This window comes from Ceratotherium simum, chromosome 33, assembly GCF_057802395.1.
Source record: "Ceratotherium simum simum isolate JZ-2026a chromosome 33, ASM5780239v1, whole genome shotgun sequence".
Classification (NCBI taxonomy): domain Eukaryota; kingdom Metazoa; phylum Chordata; class Mammalia; order Perissodactyla; family Rhinocerotidae; genus Ceratotherium; species Ceratotherium simum.
This window is the reverse complement of record NC_141932.1, coordinates 17,506,566-17,534,511: the sequence shown is the minus strand read 5'-3', so window position 1 is coordinate 17,534,511 and position 27,946 is coordinate 17,506,566. Positions and strand designations below refer to the sequence as shown.

Below are 27,946 nucleotides of genomic sequence, written 5' to 3'. Positions count from 1 at the left end.
TATTAACAATTCAAGTTTACTAAGAAATTTTCTGTCAGTAGTAACTACTTTTGTCATCTTCAAATAGGTACAGTAAAACCCCACCTTAATGAATTGGGGTTCAAAATTTCCAATCATATAAATTGCAGTACCATTAGATTAATATTTTTTTCAGTCTATAAAACACAAACTGATGATACTGTTACACTGAACAAAATGGATGATACACTGTACAAAGTGAGGCAGATGAGCATGGGAGCCACTCACAAGACTTGTCCAAATTTGTAGTATTGTGGATGGCAGTATTACATGATTTTCTGTACTTCAATCAATATTTCCTGAAACTAATCTTATCTATTAAGGCTACTGGCAGGATTCCTTTTGCATATGTCATTAAGGGTAGAGAAATGACTAGAATTTACAAATATCTGTCCTAATTATAGGGATCTTCTCCACTTTGTTTAGCAATTGTTGGGCACCTATTGTGAGCCAAGCACAGATCTACATGGTAGAGATACAGTGGTGAAAACCACCCCTCCCTACACAGAGGTTATGTTGTTGTAGTGACATCTATTTTCTCCACCGTTATACTTTTGTTCAAGTCCTGCTCCAAATCTTCATTTATAAGCCCTCTCCTCTCCTGGGCAGACTCCAGTGAATTTTAAGATTCTTCTGTTGTGTTGCATCTTCAGAATTGGGACATTCAGAACTCTGGCACAGCCACTGACCATTTTTATAGGTTTTCTCTCATCTGTGAAATCTGATGTTTGCAAAGAAATAATCTCCCAGAGTCCTTAAAACACAGCATTTTATGGAGCTTCTTTCCCATGAAGATTCCGTGAAGCTTCTGAGTTCTGAAGGAACTTTGCACAATTATCAGCAAGGACTTTCCAGTGGAGATGAAGATGTGAACTCTAACTGGAAGATTACCACACCTCACATTTCTACAGACTCCCTCCACTGTGGACTCTCTGATGGTATACAAGATGTGACCTCTGGCTGAATCCCTTACAACACACATCACATATGTATGGTCTCTCTCCAGTGTGGACCCTCTGATGTGTGTGAAAATGTGAGGCCTGACTGAAGCCCTTGCCACACTGCTGACACATATAGGGTTTTTCCCCTGTGTGGACCCTCTGATGAGCACTGAGCCCAGCACTCCAACTGAATTCTTTTCCACACTCCTCACATTTAAATGGTTTCTCTCCAGTGTGAATTATCTGATGGACTTGAAGATTGGACCTCTGGCTGAAGGCCTTACCACACGTGTCACATTTATACGGTTTCTCTCCGGTGTGGACTCTCTGATGGGCTTGAAGATGTGAGGCCTGACTGAATCGCTTCTGACACGCCTCACATTTGAATGGTTTTTCCCCAGTGTGGACACTCTGATGAGCTTGAAGATTTGAGGCCTGACTGAAACCCTTCCCACACTCCTCACATTTATAGGGTTTCTCTCCTGTGTGGACTCTCTGATGATTGTGAAGATTCAAGCTCCAATTGAACCGCTTCCCACACACCTCACATTTGTATGGTTTTTCTCCAGTGTGGACCCTCTGATGGGCTTGAAAATACGAACTCTGGCTGAAGCCTTTACCACACACATTACATCGAAATGGCTTCTCTCCTGTGTGAACCCTCTGATGGCTCTGGAAACTTGAGGCTGAACTAAAACCTTTACCACACTCTTCACATTTATAGGGTTTCTCTCCTGTGTGGACGCGTTGATGACTATGAAGATTAAAGCTCAAACTAAAGCACTTTCCACACTCATTACATTTGTATGGTTTCTCTTCAGTGTGGACTCTCTGGTGGGTATGAAGATTTGAGCTACAACTAAAGCGTTTCCCACAATCTGCACATTTATATGGTTTCTCTCCAGTGTGGATTCTTTCATGGGCCTGAAGATGTGATCTCTGAGTGAAGCCCTTCCCACATACCTCACATTTATAAGGCTTCTCTCCAGTGTGAACTCTGCAATGAATATTGAGATCTGTACTACGACTGAAGCCCTTCCCACAGCTTTCACATCTATAGGGCTTCTCTCCTGTGTGAATAGGCAGATGGGCATAAAGATGTGAGGTCTGATTAAAGCTCTTCCCACACTCATGGCACGAATAGGGTTTCTCCCCTGTGTGGACTCTCTGATGAGTCTGCAGGTTTGAGCTCTGACTGAAACCCTTCCCACACTCATGACACCAGTAGCGTTTATTTCCTGTGCAAACACTTTGTTGAACGGGAATAGCAGAGCCATAACTGGTGTCCTCCTCATGTGTACTATACATAGGGGACGACTTTCCCAAGTGTACCTGCTGATGAAGTTCAAGACTGGAGTTATCACTGAAGGCTTTTTCACATTCATTACACTGGTAGGTTTTCTGTCTGGTGTGAATTATACTGCGCTGGGCAAGAGGTGATACCTTTAAGATGTCTTCACCACAATCTTTGTTGCTGTGAGTTTCATCTCTTTTGTCTACTGTATCAGCATCACGGTGGTGTGAAACACAACTGAAAATGTTAACATATGGAGCAAATATACATAATTTGTTTTTCATCTCAGTCTGCTCACAACTTCTCTGATAATTCTGTGTCTCATTCAGATATATTTTGCTCCAAGAATTCGGAGCTCTCTCAGTTGGAAATTCTTGATTTTCAATAATACTGGAGTGATCCTCTATAAGATTCATGATACAGGTGTCATCCACATAAGCTTGAATGGATACTCCTGTGCCCAACTGACAGGGGGAATTACACTGTCGGGAGAACTGAGAACTCCTTCTTTGACTATTTATCATGGAGTCTTGACTTTTGGTTAATTTGCTCCCATGTTTCTTGATTTGCCAGCACGACAGCTCTCCCAATGAGATGCACCTTACTCCTGCTTCATGAAGAGTCTCCACCTCATTCTGACTTCTGCTTTCTGAAAGAATTAAGGACAGAGAGAGTGACATCAGCAAGATGGTGGACTAGGAAGCTCCAAGCTCTTGTTCCCCCAGGGAAACATTAAAAAAGCAATTAGAGACCAGCGAAAATAAGTTTATTAGAGTTCTGAAGAACAGTCAAAGGCCTACAGCAACCAAGTGAACGTCCAATCAAGAAAAAGCCAGATTTAAAATGGTATGAAATTTGGGATCAGCCCAGAGTGAGGGTTTAGGCTCTTCTCAGGTCTTTTCGGAGCACGTTTCTTGCCTGCGGCTGTGTGAATGCTTTTTCCAATTTCCCACTCTACACAACTACTTTTAAATGTTTTGGAATTTTTACTTGTGGTACCATGTGCTCTGAAGGATGCAGCAGCCCACCTCCCTACCTCAAACTCGGCAGGACCAGAGCAGACTTTCTTCACAATATTCTAATCTGCCTTTGGGTTGCCTGAAGAACTGGTGTCTGCTTTGTCTGACTTGAAGAAAGGATAGAGAAAAGCCATGGAAATCAGCAGTAGACATTGCTCGTGGAAGCTGCAAGGAGACTACAGACCTGTAGAAACTTAGGAAAAGAGACTGTGTGTGAAGGAATCCACTAGAACACCAAGTCCCTGAAAAGCTGGGGTGACACTTTTTGGGAGATTAAGAGATTTAAACCCATCTGTGTATACAAGGAAATCGGAAAAAAGTACACACACGGGCCCAGGAAAGACATTAGTTCAGGAAAACACCTGAGTGAGACCTTTAGCCCTCACTCTGGGCAGATCTCAAGGCCCAGAACGCGCCCTGCACATCAGTGAAGCTCTTCCCCAGAAAAGAGCCAGTCTGCAAAGACTGGTAGAGGGGGCTATTTTCTCAAATACTCAACTTTCAACAACAACAAAAAGCAATAAAAGCATACAAAGAAACAGGAAAATATGGCCTACTCAAAGGAAGAAAATAAAGTGGCAGAAATAAACTGTCTGTGAAAAAAGGTATCATAAGTACCAAAGACTTTAAAACAAATGTCTTAAATATACTCAAAGAGCTAAAGAAGAGAGTCACGTAAGCAAGATGGAGAGTAGGAAGCTTCAGCCCTTGCTCCCACACAGGAACAGCAAGTAACAACATACGGACAAAAGTCGATTTGAGAACTTTAAAAACCAGTTAACAAGCTGCAGCAACTAGAGAACATCTAACCAAAGAAAAAAGCTGAACTCAAAACAACAAAATTTCCGAGCGTTTCCACTTGCTCTACCCTCACTGACACAGTGTGGTGTGGTTGGCAGGAGGCTGCCCAGTCCTGGCTCCTCCCTCAGGAAGGAAAGGAAGGAACAGAACTTGCTTACAATGTTCTGGCTAGTCTGAATAATGCCCATGTGACTGGTTTCTGTCTCATCTGACTGAGCACTGATGGGAACAGTGGCATAGTTTTCAGATCAGTACAGTAAAAATGCAACATAAAAGATAAAAAATGGTACACCTGTATGGGGCACTTACCATGAATGGAGCTTGCAGGGCTGCAAGTTGCTCCGGGTGATTGAGTGAGTGGTGAGTGAGTGTGAAGGCCTAGGACATTACTGTACACTACTGTAGACTTTACAAACACCATACACTTAGGCTACACTAAATTTATTGAAAATATTTTTCTTTCTTCAATAAATTAACCTTAGTTTACTGTTAACTTTTTTACTTTATAAAGTTTTTAATTTTTTTTAACTTTCTCTTTTGTAATAACATTTAGCTTAAAGCACAAACACTGTACAGCTGTACAAAAATATTTTCTTTCTTTACATCCTTGGTTTATAAGCTTTTTTCTTTCTTTTTTTTTTTTTTTTTGGTGAGGAAGACTGGCCCTGGGCTAACATCTATTGCCAATTCACCTTTTTTTGCTGAGGAAGATTCGTCCTGAGCTAACATCCGTGCCCATCTTCCTCCATTTTGTGTGTGGGACGCCACCACAGCATGGCTTGATGAGCGATGCATCAGTCTGTGCCCAGAATTCCAAACTTTGAACCTGGGCCACTGAAAACGAGCACGCAAACTTAACTACTATGCCACCGGGCTGGCCCCTGCCTTTTTTCTATTATTAAAACTTTTTATTTTTTAAATTTTTTTGTTAAAAACTAAGACACACACACACACATACATTAGCCTAGGCCCACACAGGGTCAGGTCAATATCACCATCTTCCATCTCCACATCTTGTCCCACCGGCAGGTCTTCAGGGGCAATAACATGCATGGAGCTGTCATCTCCTATGATAACAATGCCTTCTTCTGGCATTCCTTCTGAAGGACCTGCCTGAGGCTCTTCCCAAGGTGTCACTCTCTTCCTAAATATGTCCATGGTGGTTTGCTTCTTTTATTCATCATAGATTTCCTTGTAAGCCAATAATGCAGCATGAACATTCCTCTCTATGAATGAAAACCTTTTGGTGTTGGTGTCCATGTTTTCAAACTCTTTAAGGAGCTCATTGAGGTCTGCAAATGCTTATGCTAAACCCCTGACTGTGAATTTCCTTGGGGTTCTTCTTTTTCTTCTCCTGTAGTTTCCTCTTCTCTTGCCTCTTCTTCACCTGCACGTTCCTGTTCCAGTTCCAACAACTCATTAGTCAATTCCACAGAAACCCCCTCCAGGAGCTCCTCAATGTCATCCTCATCCACACCCAGGTTAAACTTGTTTGCCATCTCAGCCACAGCCTTGTTGATTTTTGCAACCTCCTCATCCTTAACAAATCCTTTGAAGTCATGGACAAACCTCTTGAGTGTCTTCTTCCTTTTTTTTTTTTTTTTGGTGTGTGTGTGTGAGGAGGACCAGCCCTGAGCTAACATCCAATGGCAATCCTCCTCTTTTTTGCTGAGGAAGACTGGCCCTGGGCTAACATCCGTGCCCATCCTCCTCCACTTTATTTGGGACGCTGCCATGGCATGGCTTAACAAGTGGTACCTGGGTGCATGCATGGGATCTGAACTGGCAAACCCTGGGCCACAGCAGAGCGCGCGCACTTAACCACTTGTGCCACCGGGCCGGCCCAAGTGTCTTCCTCCAGATGCCATTATTACACTCCTTGGTGACATCACCCAAAGCCCAAACAAGGTTCTTGATGCAGTCACAGATGTTGTAATCCTTCCAGAATTGCACCAGTGTCTTCTCAGTGTCTTCCTCAGGTGCAGCAATGGCCTGACAAATGTCCTCCTCAGGTAGTAGGCCTTAAAAGCTGCTGTAACTCCTTGATCCATTGGTCGGATCACAGAGGTGATGCTGGACAGAGAAACACTGCTTTGATATTGAGATGAAGATCACCAATAAAAGGTGCATGTCCAGGAACATTATCAACAATAAGCAAAACCTTAGAAAGTATGTTATTCTGCAAAACAGTACTTCTCCATTTTGCTGGCACAGCAATTCGGGAGGGCATCTTGGAAGAGGAGCTGGGTCCTCCATGACCTCTTATTTCTCCTGTAGTACACTGGTAGTGTGTGTTTATTGATATGCTTGAAGGCCTTGGGGCTCTCACTGTGCCAGATCACAAAGGGTTTCAATTTGTAGCCTGCAACATTTCCCCCACAGTAAGACTATTATCCTATCCTTAAAAGCCTTGAAACCTGCCACTGACTTGGCCTCCTTATGGACAAAAGACCTTTCGGGCATCTGTTTCCAGAGTAGGGAGTTTCATCCACATTGAATATTTGCTCTGGCAAGTAATATTCCTCCACAATCAGCTTATCTAGAGTTTCCAAAAATTCTTCAGCTGCCTTCACATCAGCACTCACAGACCCACCACTCACTTTCACATTATGTAATGAATAACGATTCTTGAATTGTTTAAACCACCCAGAGCTAGCAGTAAATTCAACATCATAGTCAGGTCTAGCTTTTTCTTTCAACATTGCAAACAAACTTTTCACTTTGGCATGATCGTCATGGTGCTAAGAGGGATACACTTCTGTGTCTGGTCTTCAATCCAGGTCATTAGAAGTTTCTCCATGTCTGATTTAGGCCCTTCTTGAATTTCTGTGGGTCTCATTGCCTTCAATGAAGCAGACCCTTTAACAGCTTCCATCATGTTGTTCCTTTTCTTCAACATCGTAGCTGTGGTGGAATGGGTCATGCCTGACTGGCGAGCAATAACCATCACTGATTTTCCGTCTTCGTGGTACTTAATCACTTTTCATTTCATTTCCAGGTCAATCACTTGATGTGGCCACTTACTGGCAACATTAGTGGTGGATTTTGTACGCTTAGGGGCCATGATGAACAAACAACACGAGACTAAATCAACCACAAGAGAAAATGATGCAATCGGGAGATGCAGTAAACATGAGATGCATGAGGCTGCTGCCAGCATGACACAGCATACTGTTTCACAGTGAACTTCTTTTTTTATAAGTGGAAAGAGTACACTCTAAAATAATGATAAAAAGTATAGTATAGTAAACACATAAACGGCTAACAGTTGTTTATTATCATTATCAAGAAATATGTACTGTACACAATTATATGTGCTATACTTTTATATGACTGGCAGTGCAGTGGTTTGTTTACACCAGCATCACCACAAACATGTGAGCAATGCATTGTGCTACGACTTCACAACAGCTATGATGTCTCTAGGCGATAGGAATTTTTCAGCTCCGTCATAATCTTACGGGACCATCATTGACCGAAACATTGTTATGCGGTGCATGACTGTATGTATTTGTCAACTTATCAAATTGTAGACTTAAAAATGGGTGAATTTCCATAGAAACACAAAGTAGAATGGTGGCTGCCAGGGGTTGGGGAGAAAGGAGATTGGGAGTTGTGGTTTAATGGGTAGAGTTTCAGTTCTGCAAGATGCAAAAATCCTGGAGATTGGTTGCAAAATAACGTGAATATACTTAACACTACTGAACTGTACACTTAGAAATAGCTAAGATAGTAAATTTTGTTATGTATTTTTTTAACCACAATTTTTTTAAAAAGGGGGAATTTCCTCAGGACTGTCAAGGTTATGAAAAACAAGTAAGGAATGAAAAACTGTCAGAGAGCTCCAGAGACTGAGGAGGTAATGAAAATTACATGCAATGTGGTACCCTGGGTCAGATTCTGGAACAGAAAGAGGACATTAACGGAAAATAAGTGAAATCCAAATAAAGTCTGGAGTTTACTTGATAGTAATGTACCAATGTGAATTTCGTAGCTTTGACAAATTTACCATGGTAATAATATAAAGTGTTAACAATGGGGGAAACCAGGTGAGAAGTTTACAGGAACTCTCTCTATGCTATTGATGCAACATTTCTGTACATCTAAAATTATAAGTTTACTTTTAAGAAGGGGGAATTTTACTACATGTAAATATAGTAAATGTAACCTCAATAAGGATGGTTAAAAAGCATGTGACTAGTACACAGATCTTGGTTTCTAATACCATTTGCCAATCAAAGGAACCAAGGGTTCTTAGACATATGGCTGAATCTAAGGTTGGGCAAGAAAAATACAATGTGAGGCGGAGCATCTTGTAGAGTCAGAATAAGGAAATGCTCAAAAAATGTAAGGATGGGGCATGACAAAGGGATACAGGAGCCAACCTGAAAGAGCTCCAAATGGTCAAAGCAGCAACAATTTGACAGCAAAATAAACCACGCAATATTGCATTATAACCCAAAGTATAAAATAAATATACATGAGTCCTTGGTGATCACAGAATAGGTGTCAAATGACAATAAGGAGTTATTGTTGTAGATGGATATTGATATATCTATGGGTGATCTGGACATAAGCAAAAACACAAGTAGGAGGATAGATATAATGGGGACGGCAGAAAGTTGATGATTGTTGAGATGGTAGGATACATATAGACTGTTGTTGTAACATCTTCATTACTTTTGTATTTTAGTATTTTCATAATAAAAAGTTTAAAGCCACAGAAAGGAGAAAAGGTAGACCATCCAGATTATGTGTGTATGTGTGGGGAGGGGTGGAGAAGCAGAGAATTAACTTTTTAAATTATCAGTTCAATTCTCAGTAACAGGAAAAGACGTGATGATGAATGTTAAAACTGAACTCAACTGTGGGGTTACAAACGGTATCCCATTACATCATTTTTATCATGCATGTCCCCATTTTGGTGGTTTACTATATGAATATCTTAATGAAGCACATACACAATTTTAGAATTAACTAATTTTCTGTTTTACACATTTTTTAAGTTCTTCCACTCTGTAGTAGATGTTGCACTTGCAGGAAAATGGCAAACTGGCAGTTCAGATATCCATAAAAATGTTAACAGGCTTAAATCAGGGGCTGTACCAAGAGCAAACAGGCTTTAAATCCTGACTCACCGACTTGCAAGCTATGTAATATTTTTCTAAGGCATAAATTTCATCCTATAAAAAACAGATTAATTACATCACCGAGGTGGTCAGAACTATTGTAAGGACTAAATGCACATAAAGTGCTTCTCAGAATACTTATGATAAATTAGTGGAGACTATTACCAAATCACAGTGCCAAATAGATAACATTAACAACATTCCCATCAAATTTAAAGTCCACATAAAAAACAGATTTGCATTGTTAAACTTAACTGACTGAGAACCAGAAGAACTATAGACTGAAACCAGGCATATTAAGGAAGAATGCAAAAAGACAATGCCTCAAGTCAAAATAAAAGAAAGATCAAGATGGATGACAGAAGAAACACTAAACATTGTTAAGGACAGGTGAGAAGCAAAAGTAAAAGGTAACAAAAGTAGGGTTGGAATCCTGAAGCCAGTTTTTTAGCAACTGTCACATAGAGATAAAGAGAACCAGTATAACGGCCAATGCAAAGAGTTAGAACCACAAAAAACAAACAACGTGAGGTCTCTTCCAGAAGATTCAAGAAATCAAAGGGAAATTTAAACCTAGATTAGGAATGCTGAATGACCAAGAGGGAAGCACAGTGTCTGATCAGAAGGTGGCAACAATATACTGAAGATCTATACAGACGAGGCAAAGGGTGACAGATGCCTTTGACGAAGAGTTCTATAAGGAAGAATCTGTAATTTGAGAAACTGAAATGACAGCTGCCCTGAAAGTACTGGGAAGAAGTAAGTCACCAAGGGTAGAAGGGATATTGATGATTACTTCAAGCTACAGAGACTGAATCTATCAAAATCCTAACAAGAATACACCAACAAATATGGAAAACAAAACAAGGGCCTGCAAACTGGAAATGCACAACACATATCCCCATCCCCAAGAAAGGAGAGCCAAGGAATGTGGTAACTCTAGGACCACTGCTCTAATTTCCCATGCAGGTAAAGTGATGCTCGAGGTGCTGCAACAAAGGCTTTTACCTTATATGGAGCAAGAAATGCCTGAAGTCCAAGCTGGATTTTGAAAACAGAGAGGCACAAGAGATCTAATTGCAATTTTTTGTTGGCTACAGGAGTGCTCCAAAGAATTTCAAAAGGTTAGTCTATGTTTTATAAACTACAGTAAAGCCTTTGTGTGGATCATGAAAAGCTATGGGCTGCTCTGAAAGAAACGGGGGTGCCTCAGCACTTGATGGTCCTGATGTGTGACCTGTATTGTGGACAAGAAGCCACTGTCAGGACAGAGGATGGAGAGACAGAATGGTTTCCCATAGGCAAAGATGTCAGACAAGGGTGCATTTTATCTCTCTATCTGTTTAATTTGCATGAAGAACATATCATATGAAAAGCTGGGCTAGACTTAGGATGAAAGAGGACTGCAAATTCACAGAAAACAATCTAAGACACGCAGATGACACCACCTTACAGGCAGAAAGCAGCAAAGACTGGAAACGACTTCTGACAGAAGTGAAAGAACGTGCCAAAGCAGGACTGCATTTGAACATCAAGGAGACAAAAATCATGACTACAGAACTACACAACTTTAACGTAGACAATGAAGACATCGAAATTGTTAAAGATTTTGTTTACCTTGGTTCAGTCATCAATGGAAATGGAGACTGCAGCCAAGAAATCAAGAGAAGGCTGAGACTCAGAAGGGCAGCAATGAAACAATTAGGAAAGATCATCAAGTGTAAGGAAGAGTCATATGAGACCAAGGCCAAGATTATCCACACTATCATATTCCCAATTACTATGTACACGTGCAGAGGCTGGACGGTGAACAAGGCTGACAGGAAAAAAACTGATTCATCTGAAATACAGTGTTGGAAGAGAGCTCTATGGATACCCTGGACCACTAGAAAGACAAACAAGTGGGTCCTAGAGCAAATTAAGCCTGAACTATTGCTGGAGGCAAAAGTGATAATACTGATGCTCTCCTACTTTGTACACATCATGAGAAGGCAGGATTCTTTGGAAAAGACAATAACGCTGGGAAAAGTAGAAAGCAGAGGAAAAGAGGAAGACCAAATATGTAATTGACTGATTCCAGAAGGAAGCCACAGGCACGAGTCTACAGGAGTTGTGTAGGGTTGAGGACAGGACATGCTGGACCCACTCATTCACAGAGTTGGAGCCGACCCAACAGCATGTAACATCACCAAATTATACAAATTACATTTGAACTTACTCAGAATTACAAAGAGTTCAACATTTCAGTAATTTCTTCTCTTTTCCTACACAGGACTCTCCTTACCTGCACAGATGTATCAGTGACTTCTATAAATATCATATTTGAAACTTCTACCAGAAAACTTGACCTAGGTCATGTGATTGTTTAAGTATTAGAAGAGAGGGACAGAGAAGATAGGAAGGATGGGTAAGTGAGAAGATGACTGCCTGGCTAGGAATTCCAGAAAAAAGCCGTTAAAACTAATAAATGAATTCAGCAAAGTAGCAGGACACAATGTCAACACACAAAACTCAGTTGCATCCATATACACAAACAATGAATAACCTGCCAAGGAAATTAAGAAAACAATTCCATTTACAATACCGTCAAGAAGAATAAAATACTTAGGAATTAAGCAAAGAGGTGAAAGTCTTACACACTGAAAACTACAAAACACTGATATGAGAAATTAAAGAAGTCATTAAAAAATGGAATGACATACGATGTTCATGGATTGCAAGATTTATTATTGTCAAGATGTCAGTGCTATCCAAAGTGATCTACATTCAATGCAATCCCTGTGAAAATCCCAACAACACAGAAATGGAAAACCCATCCTAAAATTCATATGGAATCTCAAAGGAACCCGAACAGCCAAAACAATCTTGAAAAAGAAGAAAGAGTTGGAGGACTCACACCCCAATTTTAAAACTTACTATAAAGCTACAGTAACCTAAACAGTATGGTACTGGCATAAATACAGACATACACACAGACCAAAGGAACAGACCAGAGAGCCCAGAAATAAACCACTGCATATATCATCAAGTGATTTTTGACAAGGGTGCCAAGACCATTCAATGGGGAGAGGAATGTCTTTTTAACAAATGGTTCTGGGAAAACTGGATATCCACAGGCAAAAGAATGAAGTTGGGCTCTTCCTCACACCATATACAAAATGCAACTCAAAATGCATCAAAGACCTAAACATAAGAGCTAAAACTATAAAAATCCTAGAAGAAAACAGGGCAAAAGCATCATGACATTGGATTCGGCAATGATTTCTTAGATATGACACCAATGGCACAGGCAACAAAAGAAAAAATAGACAAATTAGACTATATGAATACTAAAAACTTTTATGCATCAAAAGATCCTATCAACAGAGTAAAAGAGCCACACACAGAATGAGAGAAAGTACTTGCAAACCATATGTGATATGAGATTAATATTCAGAATACACGGAGAAACCCAAAATTCAACAACAAAAAACAAACACCCTGATTCAAAATTGGGCACGACTTGAATAGACTTTCTCCAAAGAAGATACACAAATGGCCAATAAGCACATGAAAAGATGGTCAACATTACTAATCATTAGAGAAATGCAAATCAAAACAATGAGACACCACTTCACATCCACTAGTCTGGCTGTTAATGGAAAAAACAAAATAACAAGTGTTGATGAGGACGCAAAAAATTGGAACCCTTGTGCATTGTGAGTGGCAACATAAAATGATGCAGCTACTGTGGAAAACAGAACAGTGGTTCCTCAAAAATTAAAAACAAAATTACCATATGATCCAGGTGACGTCAGCATCATGGTGGAGTGAGCTTCCCCCATTGAACTTTCCCCCTCTAAGAAACAACAAAAAGGACATTCAACAGAAAGTCTATTCCAACAGAAGCTATTCACACAACACAGGGGACGTCTCAGGCACCCAGGCAGCCATACACCCAAGGACGGAGATGCTGGAATCTACAGAGAAACTGGAAGGAGGTAACAGGAGCTCCTTTCCTTTCCCAAGGACTGCGACGCAGAGACTGAGACAACACGGCTCTCAGAGGAGGGGGAGGGGCGGGTCGCCACGTGAAAAACAGCGCTCTCCAAGACCCCTCACAGCCTGAGGGGATCCCCCTATGGAGGGAGCAGAACTGTTGCAAGAGTAGTTTCAACAAGCTAGCCCTTCAGGAGAGCTGAGAGCGACAGCGAGGCGAGAAACCTCTGAGATCGGGGAGGCGAAAGTAAGCACCCCTCCCCCACCTGGCCCACCCAACTGGCGCTTCAGCACAGCGGCGGTTCAGCTCAGCCCCTTCCCCCAGGCAGTGGCCCCAGGCCCCCAGGCCCCACCAGCAGGGGCAGCGTGACCGCCTCAAGCCCACAGGCAGCGGCCCCCCGACGCCCGGCCTGACCAACTGTGGGGCAAGCCTGCACCCCCACACCCGAGACAGTGGCAGCTTAGTCCCCATCATGCCACAGCCCCAGCTGCACCAGCTGGACCAAGCCACGGCCCCAGCTCTTTCGGCTGGAACATGCTCCACCCCCAGCTCCTTCGGCTTGACCGCCCCCCCTTCCCCCGGGCTCCAGCTGCTTCGGCTTGGCCTGTGGGCAGCCTCCAGCTGACTTGGCACCAGCAACTTCGGCCCACCGCACTCCAGCTCCAGCTTCTTTAGCCCAGCAGCGATCCAGTTCCTCCTTCTTTGGCCCAGCTCACTGCAGTTCCAGCTTCTTTGGCCCAGCGGCACTCCAGCTTTTCCTTCCTCGGCCCAGTGCACTCCAGTTCCAGCTTCTTTGGCCCAGTGGCTCTCCAGCTCCTCCTTCTTCAGCCCAGCGCGCTCCAGTTCCAGCTTCTTTGGCCCAGCGGCACTCCAGCTTTTCCTTCCTCGGCCCAGCGCGCTCCAGTTCCAGCTTCTTTGGCCCAGCGGCACTTCAGCTGCAGCTGCTTCAACCCACCCGCACCTGAGCCCCAGCTGCTTCGGCCTAGCTGCTCTCCAGCTCCAGCTCTTTCCACGCTTCCTCCCCAGCAGCCTCCACTCAGCCACACAGCAGATCAGCCAGGGGCCGACAAGAGTGCCCATGGATTGAGGCGGGCCAGAATCCACAGCCCTTGACCCCCATGCAGCAGCAGCAAGAGGAAATTGCGAACATATATTTTCACTATGAGGAAAGGTAAGCCAACCCCAACAGGCACCATGCAAAAATATAGTAAATCTCCAGACCAAAAGGAAAATGACAAGCACCCAGAAGTCAACACAGAAAGCACAGAAATGTATAATCTTAACAACAGAGAATTCAAAATAGCCATCATAAAAAAGCTTAATGAAATACAGGAAAACACAGACAGACAATTCAGTGAAATCAGGAGTATCCTCACAAAACCGATTGAAACTATAAAAAAAAACCAATCAAAAATCTTAGAGATGACAAACACAATAGAGGAGATAAAGACAAATTTAGTAGAATTAAGCACCAGACCTGACAATATGGAGGAAAGAATTAGCAATATTGAGGACAGCAATACAGAATGGCTCCAGATGGAGGAAGAAAGAGAACTAAGACTAAAAAGAAATGAAGAAACCCTCCGAGAAATATCTGACCCAATTAGGAAATCCAACATAATGATTATAGGTATTCCAGAGGGAGAAGAGAGGGAAAAAGGAGCAGAGAAATAATATCTGAGATATTGTTCAAAGAAATAATATCTGAGAACTTCTCAAATCTGGGGAAGGAGCTGGAAATACTAGTGAATGAAATCAATAGATCTAAATATATCAACATGAACAGAGCCTCTCCAAGGCATATAGTAGTAAAGCTGGCAAAAGTCAACGACAAAGAAAAAATATTAAGGGCAGCTAGACAAAAAAAAATAACAAAGGATCTCCTATCAGGTTCTCAGCCAATTTCTCGACAGAAACCTTACAGGCTAGGAGAGAGTGGAACGATATATTCAAAATTCTGAAGGACAAAAACTTTCAGCCAAGAATACTCTATCCAGCAAAAATATCCTTCAGATATGATGGAGAAATAATAACTATCCCAGATAAACAAAAGCTAAGGGAGTTCACTGCCACAAGACCCCCACTACAAGAAGTGCTTAAGAAGGCCCTCATCCCTGATGAAAAAAAGAGAAAGAGGATTCAAAGTTTTGAACGAGGAGGAAAATAGGTCGTCAAAACCAGAAAAATTTCAGTCCTATATCAAAATAGAAGAGCAAACAATTATAAAATCAAAGATCAACGGAAGGTAAGTACCACGCATAAATATAACCTCATCATGTTAAACACAAACTCACAACACAAGAAAGAATAAGATGTGACAACAATAACATAGAAGGGGAAGAGGAAAGGGATCGAATCGACTTTGTCTAACGGAATAAGAGGTCATCAAAAATGGACTATCACATCCACGAGAGTTTTTATACAAACCTCATGGTAACGACTAACCAAATAATCAGAACAGAATCACACACGATAAAGAAAGAGAAAACTAAGAGAACCCCCATACAGAACTACGAAACTTCATTGGTAGTCCGAAACACAGGGGACGAAAAACAAAAGAAACACAAAAGAACCAGAAAGGGTGATAAAATAACAACAAGACCCATATATCAATAATTACCCTAAATGTAAATGGACTGAACTCTCCAATCAAAAGACACAGAGTGGTGGGATGGATTAAAAAACAAGACCCAACAATATGCTGCCTCCAGGAAATGCATCTCAGCTCTAAAGACAAATACAGGCTCAGAGTGAAAGGATGGAAGACAATACTCCAAGCTAATGGCAAACAAAAGAAACCAGGTGTTGCCATACTTATATCAAAGTTGACTTCAAGATAAAACAGGTAATGAGAGACAAAGAGGGGCATTATACAATGATAAAAGGGACACTCCACCAAGAAGACATATCACTTTTAAATATATATGCACCCAATACAGGAACACCAAGGTACGTAAAGCAACTATTAACAAACCTAAAAGGAGATATTAACAACAACACAATAATAGTAGGGGATCTTAACACCCCACTCTCATCAATCAACAGATCATCCAGACAGAAAATAAATAAGGAAACAATGGACCTAAATGAAAAACTAGATGAGATGGACTTAACAGACATATACAGAGTACTCCATCCAAACACAGCAGATTACACATTCTTCTCAAGCGTGCATGGAACATTCTCAAGAATAGACCATATGCTGGGAAACAAGGCATGCTTATATAAATTTAAGAAGATTGAAATCATAACAAGCATCTTTTCAGACCATAATGCCATGAAGTTAGAAATCAACTACAAGGGACAAACCGGGAAAGTGACAAAGCTGTGCAGACTCAACAACATCCTACTAAACCACCAATAGATCATTGATGAAATTAAAGGAGAAATCAAAGCATATCTGGAGACAAATGAAAATGAAAATACACCGTACCAACTCATATGGGATGCAGCAAAAGCAGTCCTGAGAGGGAAACTCATAGCAATACAGGCCCACTTTAACAAGAAAAAGCCCAAATAAGCAACCTCAAACTACGCCTAACAGAATTAGAAAAAGAGGAACAAACTAAGCCTAAAGTCAGCAAAAGGAGGGAAATAATAAAAATCAGAGCAGAAATAAATGAAATTGGAATTAAAAAACCAGTAGAAAGGATCAATGAAACAAAGAGCTGGTTCTTTGAGAAGATAAACAAAATTGACAAACCCTTAGCCAGACTCACCAAGAAAAAAAGAGAGAAGGCTCAAATAAATAAAATTAGAAATGAAAAAGGAGAAATTACAACAGATACCACAAAAATACAAAAGATTATAAGAGAATACTATCAAAAACTATCCAACAAATTGGACAATCTAGAAGAAATGGATAAATTCCTAGACTCATGTAACCTCCCAAAACTGAATCTAGAAGAAATAGAGAACCTGAATAGACCAATTACAAGTAAAGAGATTGAAATAATAATCAAAAACCTCCCAAAAAATAAAAGTCCAGGACCAGATGGCTTCCCTGGAGAATTTTACCAAACATTCAAAGAGGACTTAATATCTATCCTTCTCAAACTATTCCAAAAAATAGAGGAAGATGAAACACTTCCCAACACATTCTATGAGGCCAACATCACCCTGATACCAAAGCCAGGCAAAGACAACACTAAGAAGGAAAACTACAGACCAATATCCCTGATGAACATAGATGCAAAAATCCTCAACAAAATATTGACAAACCGAATACAGCAATACATTAAAAAGATCATACACCATGATCAAGTGGGATTTATACCAGGGACACAAGGATGGTTCAACATCTGCAAATCAATCAATGTGATACACCACATTAACAAAACGAGGAATAAAAACCACATGATCATCTCAATAGATGCAGAGAAGGCTTTGAACAAGATCCAACACCCATTTATGATAAAAACTCTCAAGAAAGTGGGTATAGAAGGAAAGTACCTTAACATAATAAAGGCCATATATGACAAACCCACAGCCAACATCATACTCAATGGGGAAAAACTGAAAGCCATCCCTCTGAAAACAGGGACAAGACATGGGTGCCCACTCCACTCTTATTCAACATAGCACTGGAGGTTCTGGCCAGAGCAATTACGCAAGAAAAAGGAATAAAAGTAATCCAAATAGGTAACAAAGAAGTGAAACTCTCAGTTTGCAGATGACGTGATCTTATATATAGAAAGCCCTAAAGAATCCATTGGAAAACTATTAGAAATAATCAACAACTACAGTCAGTGGCAGGGTACAAAATCAACTTACAGAAATCAGTTGCATTTCTATATACCAACAATGAAGTAACAGAAAGAGAACTCAAGAAGACAATCCCATTTACAATTCCAACAAAAAGAATAAAATATCTAGAAGTAAATTTAACCAAGGAAGTGAAAGACCTATACAATGAAAACTATAAGACATTATTGAGGGAAATCAATATGACATAAAGAAACGGAAAAATATCCCATGCACTTGGATTGGAAGAATAAACATAGTTAAAATGTCCATCCTACCTAAAGCAATCTACAGAGTCAATGCAATCGCAATCAGAATCCCAAGGACATTCTTCACAGAAATAGAACAAAGAATACTAACATTCATATGGGGCAACAAAAGACCTTGCATAGCTAAAGCAATCCTGAAAAAGAAGAACAAGGCTGGAGGCATCACAATCCCTGACTTCAAAACATACTACAAAGCGATAGTAATTAAAACAGCATGGTACTGGTACAAAAACAGACACACAGATCAATGGAACGAATTGAAAGTCCAGAAATAAAACCTCATATCTATGGGCAGCTCATCTTTGACAAAGGAGCTGAGGACATACAGTGGAGAAAGGAAAGTCTCTTCACTAAATGGTGCTGGGAAAACTGGACAGCCACTTGCAAAAGAATGAAAGTAGACCATCGTCGTTTGCCATACACAAAAATTAACTCAAAATGGATCAAAGACCTGAAGGTAAGACCTGAAACTATAAAACTCCTGGAGGAAAATATAGGTAGCACACTACTCACAATCAGCCATAAAGGGATCTTCTTGAATTTCATGTCTACTCAGACAAGGGAAACTAAAGAAAAAATAAACAAGTGGGACTTCATGAGATTAAAGAGCTTCTACAAGGCAAATGAAACCAGGATCAAAATGAATAGGGAACCCACCAGCTGGGAAAAAATATTTGCAAACCGGATATCTGACAAGGGACTAATCTCCATAATATATAAAGAACTCACACAACTGAATAACAAAAAAACAAACAACCCAATCAAAAAATGGGCAGAGGAAATTAACTGACCCTCCTCCAAAGAAGATATACAGATGGCCAATAGGCACATGCAAAGATGCTCAACATCACTAATCAGGGAAATGCAAATCAAAACCACACTAACATATCACCTTACACCCATTAGAATGGCTATAATCACCAAGACGAAAAGCAACAAATGCTGGAGAGGCTGTGGAGAAATGGGAACCCTAATCCACTGCTGTTGGGAATGCAAACTGGTGCAGCCTCTATGGAAAACAGTATGGAGATTCCTCAAAAAATTAAAAATAGAAATACCTTATGATCCAGCTATCCCACTACTGGGTATCTACCCAATGAACCTGAAATCAACAATCAAAGAGGCTTATGCACCCCTATGTTCATCGCAGCATTATTCACTATAGCCAAGACATGGAAGCAACCCAAGAGTCCCTTGACTGATGAATGGATAAAGATGTGGTAATATATATACCATGAAATACTACTCAGCCATAAAGACAGACAAAATCGTCCCATTTGCAACATGGATGGACCTGGAGGGTATTATGTTAAGTGAAATAAGCCAGAAAGAGAAAGACAAACAGGGCATGATTTCACTCATATGTGGAAGATAAACCAACACCCAGACAGATAGAACTGTTTGGTGGGTACCAGGGGCTAGAGGAGGTGGGGGGTGAGCATAAGGGGTGGAGGGATGCACTTATATGGTGACTGATAAACAATAATGTACAACAAAAATTTCACACACACAAAAAAAAATTACCACATGATCCAGCATTTCTGAGTATATACCCAAAAGAAGAGAAAGCAGGGACTTCAACAGATATTTGTACACCCATGTTCATGGCAGCATTATTCACGATAACCAAACAGTGCTAACCACCCAAAAACCAATAAATGAATCAAGAAAATGTGAGAAGTACATACAACAGAATATTATTCAGCCTTAAAAACACTACTTCTGACACGTTACAACACGGACGAACCTTGAAAACACTATGCTAAGTGAAATAAGCCAGACACAGAAAGACAAATATTGCATGATTCCACTTATATGAGGTACCTGGAACAGTAAAATTCATAGAGACAGAAAGGAGAACAGTGGTTACCAGGGACTAGCAGTAAGGGGAGAATGGGGAGTCACTATTTAATGGGGACAGTTTCAGTTTGGGATAATTAAAAAGTTCTGGAGATGGACAGTGTTGATGGTTGCACAATAATGTGAATGCACTTAATGCCAGTGGACTGTACACTTACAAATGGCTAAAATAAATTTTTTTTTTTTTGAGAGGAAGATCAGCCCTGAGCTAACATCCGTGCTAATCCTCCTCTTTTTGCTGAGGAAGACCGGCTCTGAGCTAACATCTATTGCCAATCCTCCTCCTTTTTTTTTTCCCCAAACCCCCAGTAGATAGTTGTATGTCATAGCTGCACATCCTTCTAGTTGCTGTATGTGGGACGCAGCCTCAGCATGGCCGGAGAAGCGGTGCGTCGGTGCGCGCCCAGGATCTGAACCCGGGCCGCCAGCAGCAGAGCATGCGCACTTAACCGCTAAGCCACGGGACCGGCCCTAAAATAAACTTTATGTTATGTATATTTTACCACAATTAACAAAATATATATATGTTAAAGTTGGGTGATGTAGGGCTTAGACACAAATTAAAGCCAGTTAAGGACATGGAGAGTGATGGGAAGATGGTATTTTAAACCACATGGTCAGAGAAGGCCTCGCGTGAAATGACTTCTGAGCAGAGACATGAATGAGTAAGAAAGAGAGGTCGGAAGTTTATGGGACAGCACCACTCCAGCTAGAGAAAAGAATGGAAAAGGTCTGGATGCAGAAGCATAACTGTCATCTCTGAGGAACAAGTGAGGCTGGCAGAGACAAATGGAGGGGGAGATACAGGAGAAAAATGTAGGCTGAATGGTAAAGCTAGGTGACTGAGCAGACATAGGGCCTTCCAGGCCCCTTAAATACTCTGGATTTTACTGAGTCAAATGGGAAGCCAGCAGATGGTTTGAAGCAGAGGGGTGACATGATATGACTGATGTTTTCAAAGGGTCTCTCTGGTTGCTGTGTGGAGAAGAGATTATCCAGAACAGAGGCAGAATAATGAGGCTGTTACCTACAAAGACTTCAGCTGCCCAGTTCTCACCTGAGTGACTACCTCGTTGAGCCTGAATCTCCTTCACTGAAAGCTTTTCCTCTCTCTCCAACTGGGATATCATATCTGGTTTGGAGGACTGATGCCCTGTGAAAAGATTTAAATGAAAACATTAAAGACAAAAAGTACTGAGAAACTCTGGTTCCAATCCCATAATGTAAGGCTCTGCCCCTCGCCCACAGCACCGTTTATCAAACATTGTTTATCATGACCCATTGTAAGAAATACATTTAGTATCATTAGAAATACATTACTATCACTGCAATATTGTGATCCCTAAGAAATGTATCTGGTCTTCATCCACAGTTCCTGGCTCACAGGTCCCAGAACCCTTGGAATTTTCTAAGTGTTGAGAGTGATCCAGGTGTCTCTTATTCGTTAATGAAGGTGACTTCTGGACCCCACCCAAGGGTGAGAGCTGGCTGCCTGGAGAACCAGCCACGTGAACAGAGGATTGGAACTTTCAATCCAACCTCAATTTCTGGGGAGGGAAGAGGGACTTGAGGTTGAATCAACTGCCAATGGCCAATGACTTAATCAATCATGACTACATAATGAAGCCTCCATAAAAACCCAAAAGGAGGGGCTGGCCCGGTGGCACAAGCAGTTAAGTGCACGCGCTCTGCTGCAGTGGCCCGGGGTTCAGATCCCGGGCGCGCACCAACGCACCACTTGTCAGGCCATGCTGTGGTGGCGTCCCATATAAAGTGGAGGAAGATGGGCACAGATGTTAGCTCAGGGCCAATCTTCCTCAGCAAAAAGAGGAGGACTGGCATGGATGTTAGCTCAGGGCTGATCTTCCTCTCCAAAAAAATACAACACCCAAAAGGACAGCTCATTGGTCCTTCTTTGGAGAGCTTCCACACTGGGAAATCAGAACACTTCCTTGTGCCACTGTGCCGGGCCCCAAGCTCCAGGAGGACAGAAGCTCCTTTGTTTAGGGCCTCGTCCTATGTATCTCTTTATCTGGCTGCTGACTGGATCCTTTAATATCCTTTGTAATAAATCAGTAATCACAGGAGTAAACCGGTTTCCTTGGGTTCTGTGAGCCATTTGAGGAGAGGGTTGTGGGAACCTCTGATTTATAGCCAATCGGTAAGAACCTGGACTTGTGCTTGGCATCCTGAGTTGGAGGGGGTCCTTGGAACCTCCAGTTTCTGGCTGGTCGGTCAGAGGCACAGGTAACAACCTGGGTTGCGACCGATATCTGAAGTGGATGGCAGTCTTCTGGGACAGAGCCCTCTACCTGTGGAACCTATCTCCAGGTAGACAGTATCAGAACTGAACTGAATTCTCAGACACCCTGCTGGCGCCTGAGAACCGCTTGTTGGTGCGGGGAAGCCTCCACACGCACACGTTGGAATTGGGTCCAGGAACCCCTCTGCAACCATATAAATTATTGAAATAACAGATTAAATAACCTGTTTCTAACCAAAGTCTGTTTTCATCACATCCTTTCCAGAGTCTGGCATCCTTAGTGTGAACAATAGTTACAGCTATGATGTGCACCATTCTTGCTAAGGAGCTCTGATACTGTTACTATACTCTATATTATTATAAGAATGTTGATGCAACTTACTAAATTAATTGCAAGACCCACCAATGGATCATGATCCACAAGTTTAAAAAATATAAATGAAATAAGCCAGGTGAAGCCAAGGCAACTGTTCATTTATAGTTCATTTGGAAAAGATAACATAACAAGACTAGAAACATCTTGTCTTTATGAGACATCATCTATGTCTCCAAAGGAACTGGAAAACTCTGATCCTTAAGGAGGCCTGAAGCCTTGAACTAGTGGGCAGAGGCCAGGGGTGCTATTAACATCCCAAAATGCACAGGACAGTCCCCACAACAAAGAATTCTCTGTCCCAAAATGTCACTAGTGCCGAGGCTGAGAAACCCTGCTTGAGGATGAGTGATGGTGATTCTGTCCTCACCCACGGAGACCAGGTTCCTGAAGTTCTCCAGCATCACGTCTCGGTACAGCTGCCTCTGGGTAGGGTCCAGCAGCCCCAGCTCCTCCTCACTGAAGGTCACAGCCACGTCCTTGAACGTCAGTGCCTCCTACAACACCAAACACACTCCACCTCAATCTTACACCCAATGGCCACTGGGAGAAGAGCAGCACTGAGAAGGTGAGGGAGACACGTGGGAAGCTATTCTAGATTCTGAGGAACCTAAACAACTCTTTCTAGTAGTTCTCACCTTCCCCTTCCACCATCACACCAAAAACGCTGGGGGGGTGAAGGGAGAGGGAAGGAACAAAAGGAAAAGAAAAATACCTTGCGTACATGTAACATGGTGCCTTGTATATAGTTGAGTCTCTAGAACTGTCACTGTTAAATCATGGCACACACACGTTATACAATTTGACTGAGAGTGCCAAATTTTGTAAGAAATTTTCAGTTAATTTAGTCCCAACAGTATCTAATAGTGCCTATCTCCTTCTGTCACTGGGGAGAACCACTATTTCGTCAATGCCAGCCAACCTAACAGGCCTTCAGTGCCCCTCCAGAGCAGGCATGCAGTTCATTCTCTGTTCTCGGGAACACGCCCTATCTGTCAACTGCAGCAGCATCCAGCATCACGGTTAAGAGCACGGGCTCTGGAGACTGCGTGCCTCAGTTCACCCTCTAAGGCCCTGTCCATCACGAGCTTTGTGACCTTGGACAAGTCACCTAACTTCTCCATATGTCAATTCCTCATCTGTATGACAGTACTACCTCATAGGGTACTTGAAGGGATTAAATGAGACTGCGTAAAGGACTTAGGATAGTATCTGACACGTATCAAGTACTTAAAAAATGTCAGCCGTCACTATTATTGTCACTATTCCTGGGTGCATGGTATTCCATAAAAGTGATGATCTAATATATTTAACCATTCTAAATAATTAAATAACACAATAATTTTAAAAATTTAAATTTTTAATAATGTCGCAAAAAACATATTTTTACATGGGTCTCAGCCAACATTTCTGGTTGTTTCCTTAGGATAAGTTTCAAGAAGTAGCAATTGCACTGTCAAAAAATATGCACCTTGCAGCCGGCCCGGTGGCGCAAGTGGTTACGTGTGCACGCTCCGCTGCGGTAGCCTGGGGTTCGCCGGTTCGGATCCCAGGCGTTCACCGATGCACTGCTTGTCACGCCATGCTGTGGCGGTGTCCCATATCAAGTAGAGGAAGATGGGCATCGATGTTAGCCCAGGGCCAGTCTTCCTCAGCAAAAAAAGAGGAGGATTGGCAGATGTTAGCTCAGGGCTGATTTTCCTCAAAAAAAAAAAAAAATGGACCTTTATTTTGCTAGTAAATTGGCAATTTTCCCAATTAACTCTTCCTGTAAGAGATTAGAAGTGTCCCTGATTCTCCATACTCTGGCCAAAACTGGACATTATCTTATTTTTTAAATCTTGGGCAACTGGGTAAGTGATAAAAACAGCTTTTTAAAAAATTTCCATTTACTTAACTTTTTAAAAAGATCGTCTTTCGATATATATTTTTCACATATTGCCTGTTTATTTCCTTTGCTCATAATCCTACTGGGGTACCTTTTGCATCAATAAGATTCCTATTGAGAATATCAAGCCTTTCTCTAGCATGTATAAATTCCCACCCTCACCCCTACTCCTGTTTCCTACTTGTCTCATAACTTTCTGTATGGTGTTTTTCTGTATGGAAATAAAAATTATTCATCTCAAGACTCTGCTCATCTCTACATTTGTTTTGCCTAGAGTTCTGAGCAGTTATGTACTAAAAATCCGTTGACACATCTGGCAAAGAATAGACAGGCATTAAGAAAAGGAACTAGGTGGGGGCTGGCCCCGTGGCTTAGCGGTTAAGTGCGCACGCTCCGCTGCTGGCGGCCGGGGTTCAGAACCTTGGGCACGCACCGATGCACCGCTTGTCCGGCCATGCTGAGGCGGCGTCCCACATACAGCAACTAGAAGGATGTGCAACTACGACATAGAACTATCTACTGGGGCTTTGGGGGGAAAAGGGGAATTTAAAAAAAAAAAAAAAGGAGGAGGATTGGCACTATATGTTAGCTCAGGGCCGGTCTTCCTCAGCAAAAAAAAAAAAGAGGAGGATTGGCATGGATGTTAGCTCAGGGCTGATCTTCCTAAAAACAAAAAAAAAGAAAAGGAACTAGGTGAGGGGCAGTGTTATTTCTGGAGTCCTCCATCCAGCAGACATGCCAGGTACACTCTCAACGTGGCCTCAGGGCCCCGAATGGAGAAGTCGCTTTTCTTCTGGATCTCTCCATTTACCCTAATTGCACACCTGAAACTCCTGGCTTAGGCACTGGGAACCTGAGTGTCAGCTGGACTCTGAGTGGATCTCAGTAGGTATCTGAAGCTTCAGAAACCTGCTTCTTCACGTTAAAATGCAGATAAGACCACTGATATCCTCACACAGCTGCTCTATGGAGTAAATGCCTGGCAAGTCCCAGAGCTAAAGACTTTTAAAACTAAGTATGTACTTCTTTAAAATATACTAAAGTGTCAAGGAATAAAACGGATACTTAACTATAATACATACATGGTTTAACTTAGAAAAGAATCTAGCTCTTCTTGTTTGAAAACAACTAAAATTATTTTCTCCGAGTTCAGTATCAGTTGGATTCCGTTGCAGCAAGCCATAATTTAGACAATCTTTTCACAAAATGTGGGGCACCACATGTAAGAAAACAATTGAGTCCCCAAAACTTTAAGGAAGAAACAAATGGTCGAGTTCTCAGGTTCCTGTCTGGGAAGAAAGGTTATATGTAGGAAAACTGTCATTGCAAACATCTTAAAAATGGTAAAATTCATAAACCACAAAAATAAGGAGAATGGGGAAAAATATGAGGTAAACTATGGAAAATGATGTGGCCATTGAAGTTGTAGGTGATACAAAATTAAACTTTAAAAACCCAAAATGGTACTTGAACTATGATTACAAATATATGCATTATAAATGCAAATGAAAAGGAATTTAGGAAAATGACAATAGCTGATTTGTAAACATGTTTATAATGTGCGAGTTGTTCTTCATTTTTTAAAAATATCGTTTAATTTTCAAACGATTATTTGAAAATAAACAAAAAACAAGAGCCTGGCGTATAGCAATTCCTTAAGTGCTTTTGGTTCCCTTTTACCGTTCCCAGGCAGGAGAAAACGTGTCAAATCTTTAAGAAATGAGATGTCTTTTTAAAGAAACAGAAAAGCAAACCCAACTTACCTGGAACTTGGTCATTCTTTTCCTCTTCCTTCCGGGGAAAGGCAGAGATCTGGGAAGGCAAAACTGGGGAAGGGAAGGCCATCATGAGAGATGCTAGGGATGCTGCTGGTCCACGTGGCACTCCATGGCAACAGAAGATGCCGCCTTCTCTAGGCAGAGGCAGTGGCAACATAGTTTATTGAGAACAGGCGCTGATTCCAGCTTCCCCTGGGCCCCCTCAGCCAGCTGCCTGTGTTCATGAACAATCCGCACAACAGCCCTAACCCAAGAGCTTCTTGTAGCTCCCAGACTACTCCTGAGACTGGGTATCACAGGAAATGAGAGGCAGGCAGGCAGTATAACTTAATGGGGCCAAAATGCCTGGCAGTAAATCACAACCAATGAAAACCCCTCTAAGAACTGATGTTGCATTTAGATCAACAGCACACGGTTATTACACGATATTGGACACTTATTATGGACTCACATCAGCCACTCTGCAAAGCCGTGATCACGATTGTTCTCTATCTGGATAAACCACAGAGAACATTCCCCAGGATCCTGCTGAAGATAACTCTCCTTCCTAAACAAGAGTCTAGAAAGAGTGCAGGAATCCAGGAACAGCCCACATCGGTCAGTGATCAGTGAAGGGACTGCAGGGGTGCAAAAAAATTCTCCCTTCTTCCCTTCTAGGTTGTTTTGCTGGTCTAACAATTAAATTGATATATGACAGATCAACAGTAGAAAAGCAAATTTAACTACCACACAGGAGCCTCATAAAGATATGAAGACTCAAAGGACAGCCAGGTAATTGAGCTTTATATATCCTGAACTACGGAAATGGGTGGGGGTCTGGGATACAAAGGGGAGGAAGGCCATTCACAGGAAGACAGAGGAGATGTTTAGAAAACAAAGGCTGCCCTGTTACGCAGATAAATTTCTTAGGTCAAAAGGTAACAGCTCTCTTCCTGGTACAGGCCACCTTTCCCATGGAAATTTAGCCAGTTGAGGGGGCAGGAAAAGAGCTTTTCCTGAATCCGCTGGGTTTTGATTGCCTTTAGCTCAAAATAATCCTCCTGCCAAACTGGCATATTTGGGGTGACAAATTCTGCCCCCCTTCAGGACAGTGGCCCTGCAGCTGGACCTCCGACCCCATCCCGGGCTCGCAGGAGCTCCCCAACAACAGGGCGCCTCTCTGAATACTACCATAGAATTATGGAAACATCCAACACTTTACTAGGCACGAAGCACTGTTTTTAAGCTTTCCATAAGTAATCTCAGTTAATTCTCACAAGAACACCACTGGGAAGGAAATAATCCTTTTTAGCCATCAGGAAACAGAGGCGAGGAGAGAGCAAGTAACTTGCCCACTATTTTACCGGGAGGAAGAGGCAGAGCTGGCTGGCAGCTCCGGGAGCGGAGCGCGGGAGCCCCGCTAACTCGGAGCACGACCCCAGCCCGCCCCGAACCGCCACCGCTGCCTGCATCCCGCCCGCCGCCGCCGGCCGCGGCTTCCCCTTCCCGGGAGCCAGGACCGGGTCGCTGCCGGCCCCACGAGACGGCTCGGAGGGATCGCCGGGACGCGGGGTTCACTCACCTCACTCGCAGCACTCGCCCCGACCTCGTC

The 27,946-nt window shown here is 42.1% G+C and overlaps 1 protein-coding gene across 1 annotated transcript; it reads right to left on the bottom strand.

The window, feature by feature from the left end:
* Positions 1–27,944, bottom strand: ZNF235 (zinc finger protein 235). Its single transcript, XM_087421617.1, has 5 exons — positions 27,917–27,944; positions 26,341–26,403; positions 23,060–23,186; positions 21,111–21,206; positions 1–2,902 (listed from the first exon to the last, which is right to left on the bottom strand). Exons 2-5 carry the CDS (start codon positions 26,353–26,355, stop codon positions 924–926), a joined length of 2,217 nt encoding a protein of 738 aa, XP_087277743.1. The 5' UTR covers positions 26,356–26,403; positions 27,917–27,944; the 3' UTR covers positions 1–923.
* Positions 27,945–27,946: the final 2 nt, after the last annotated feature.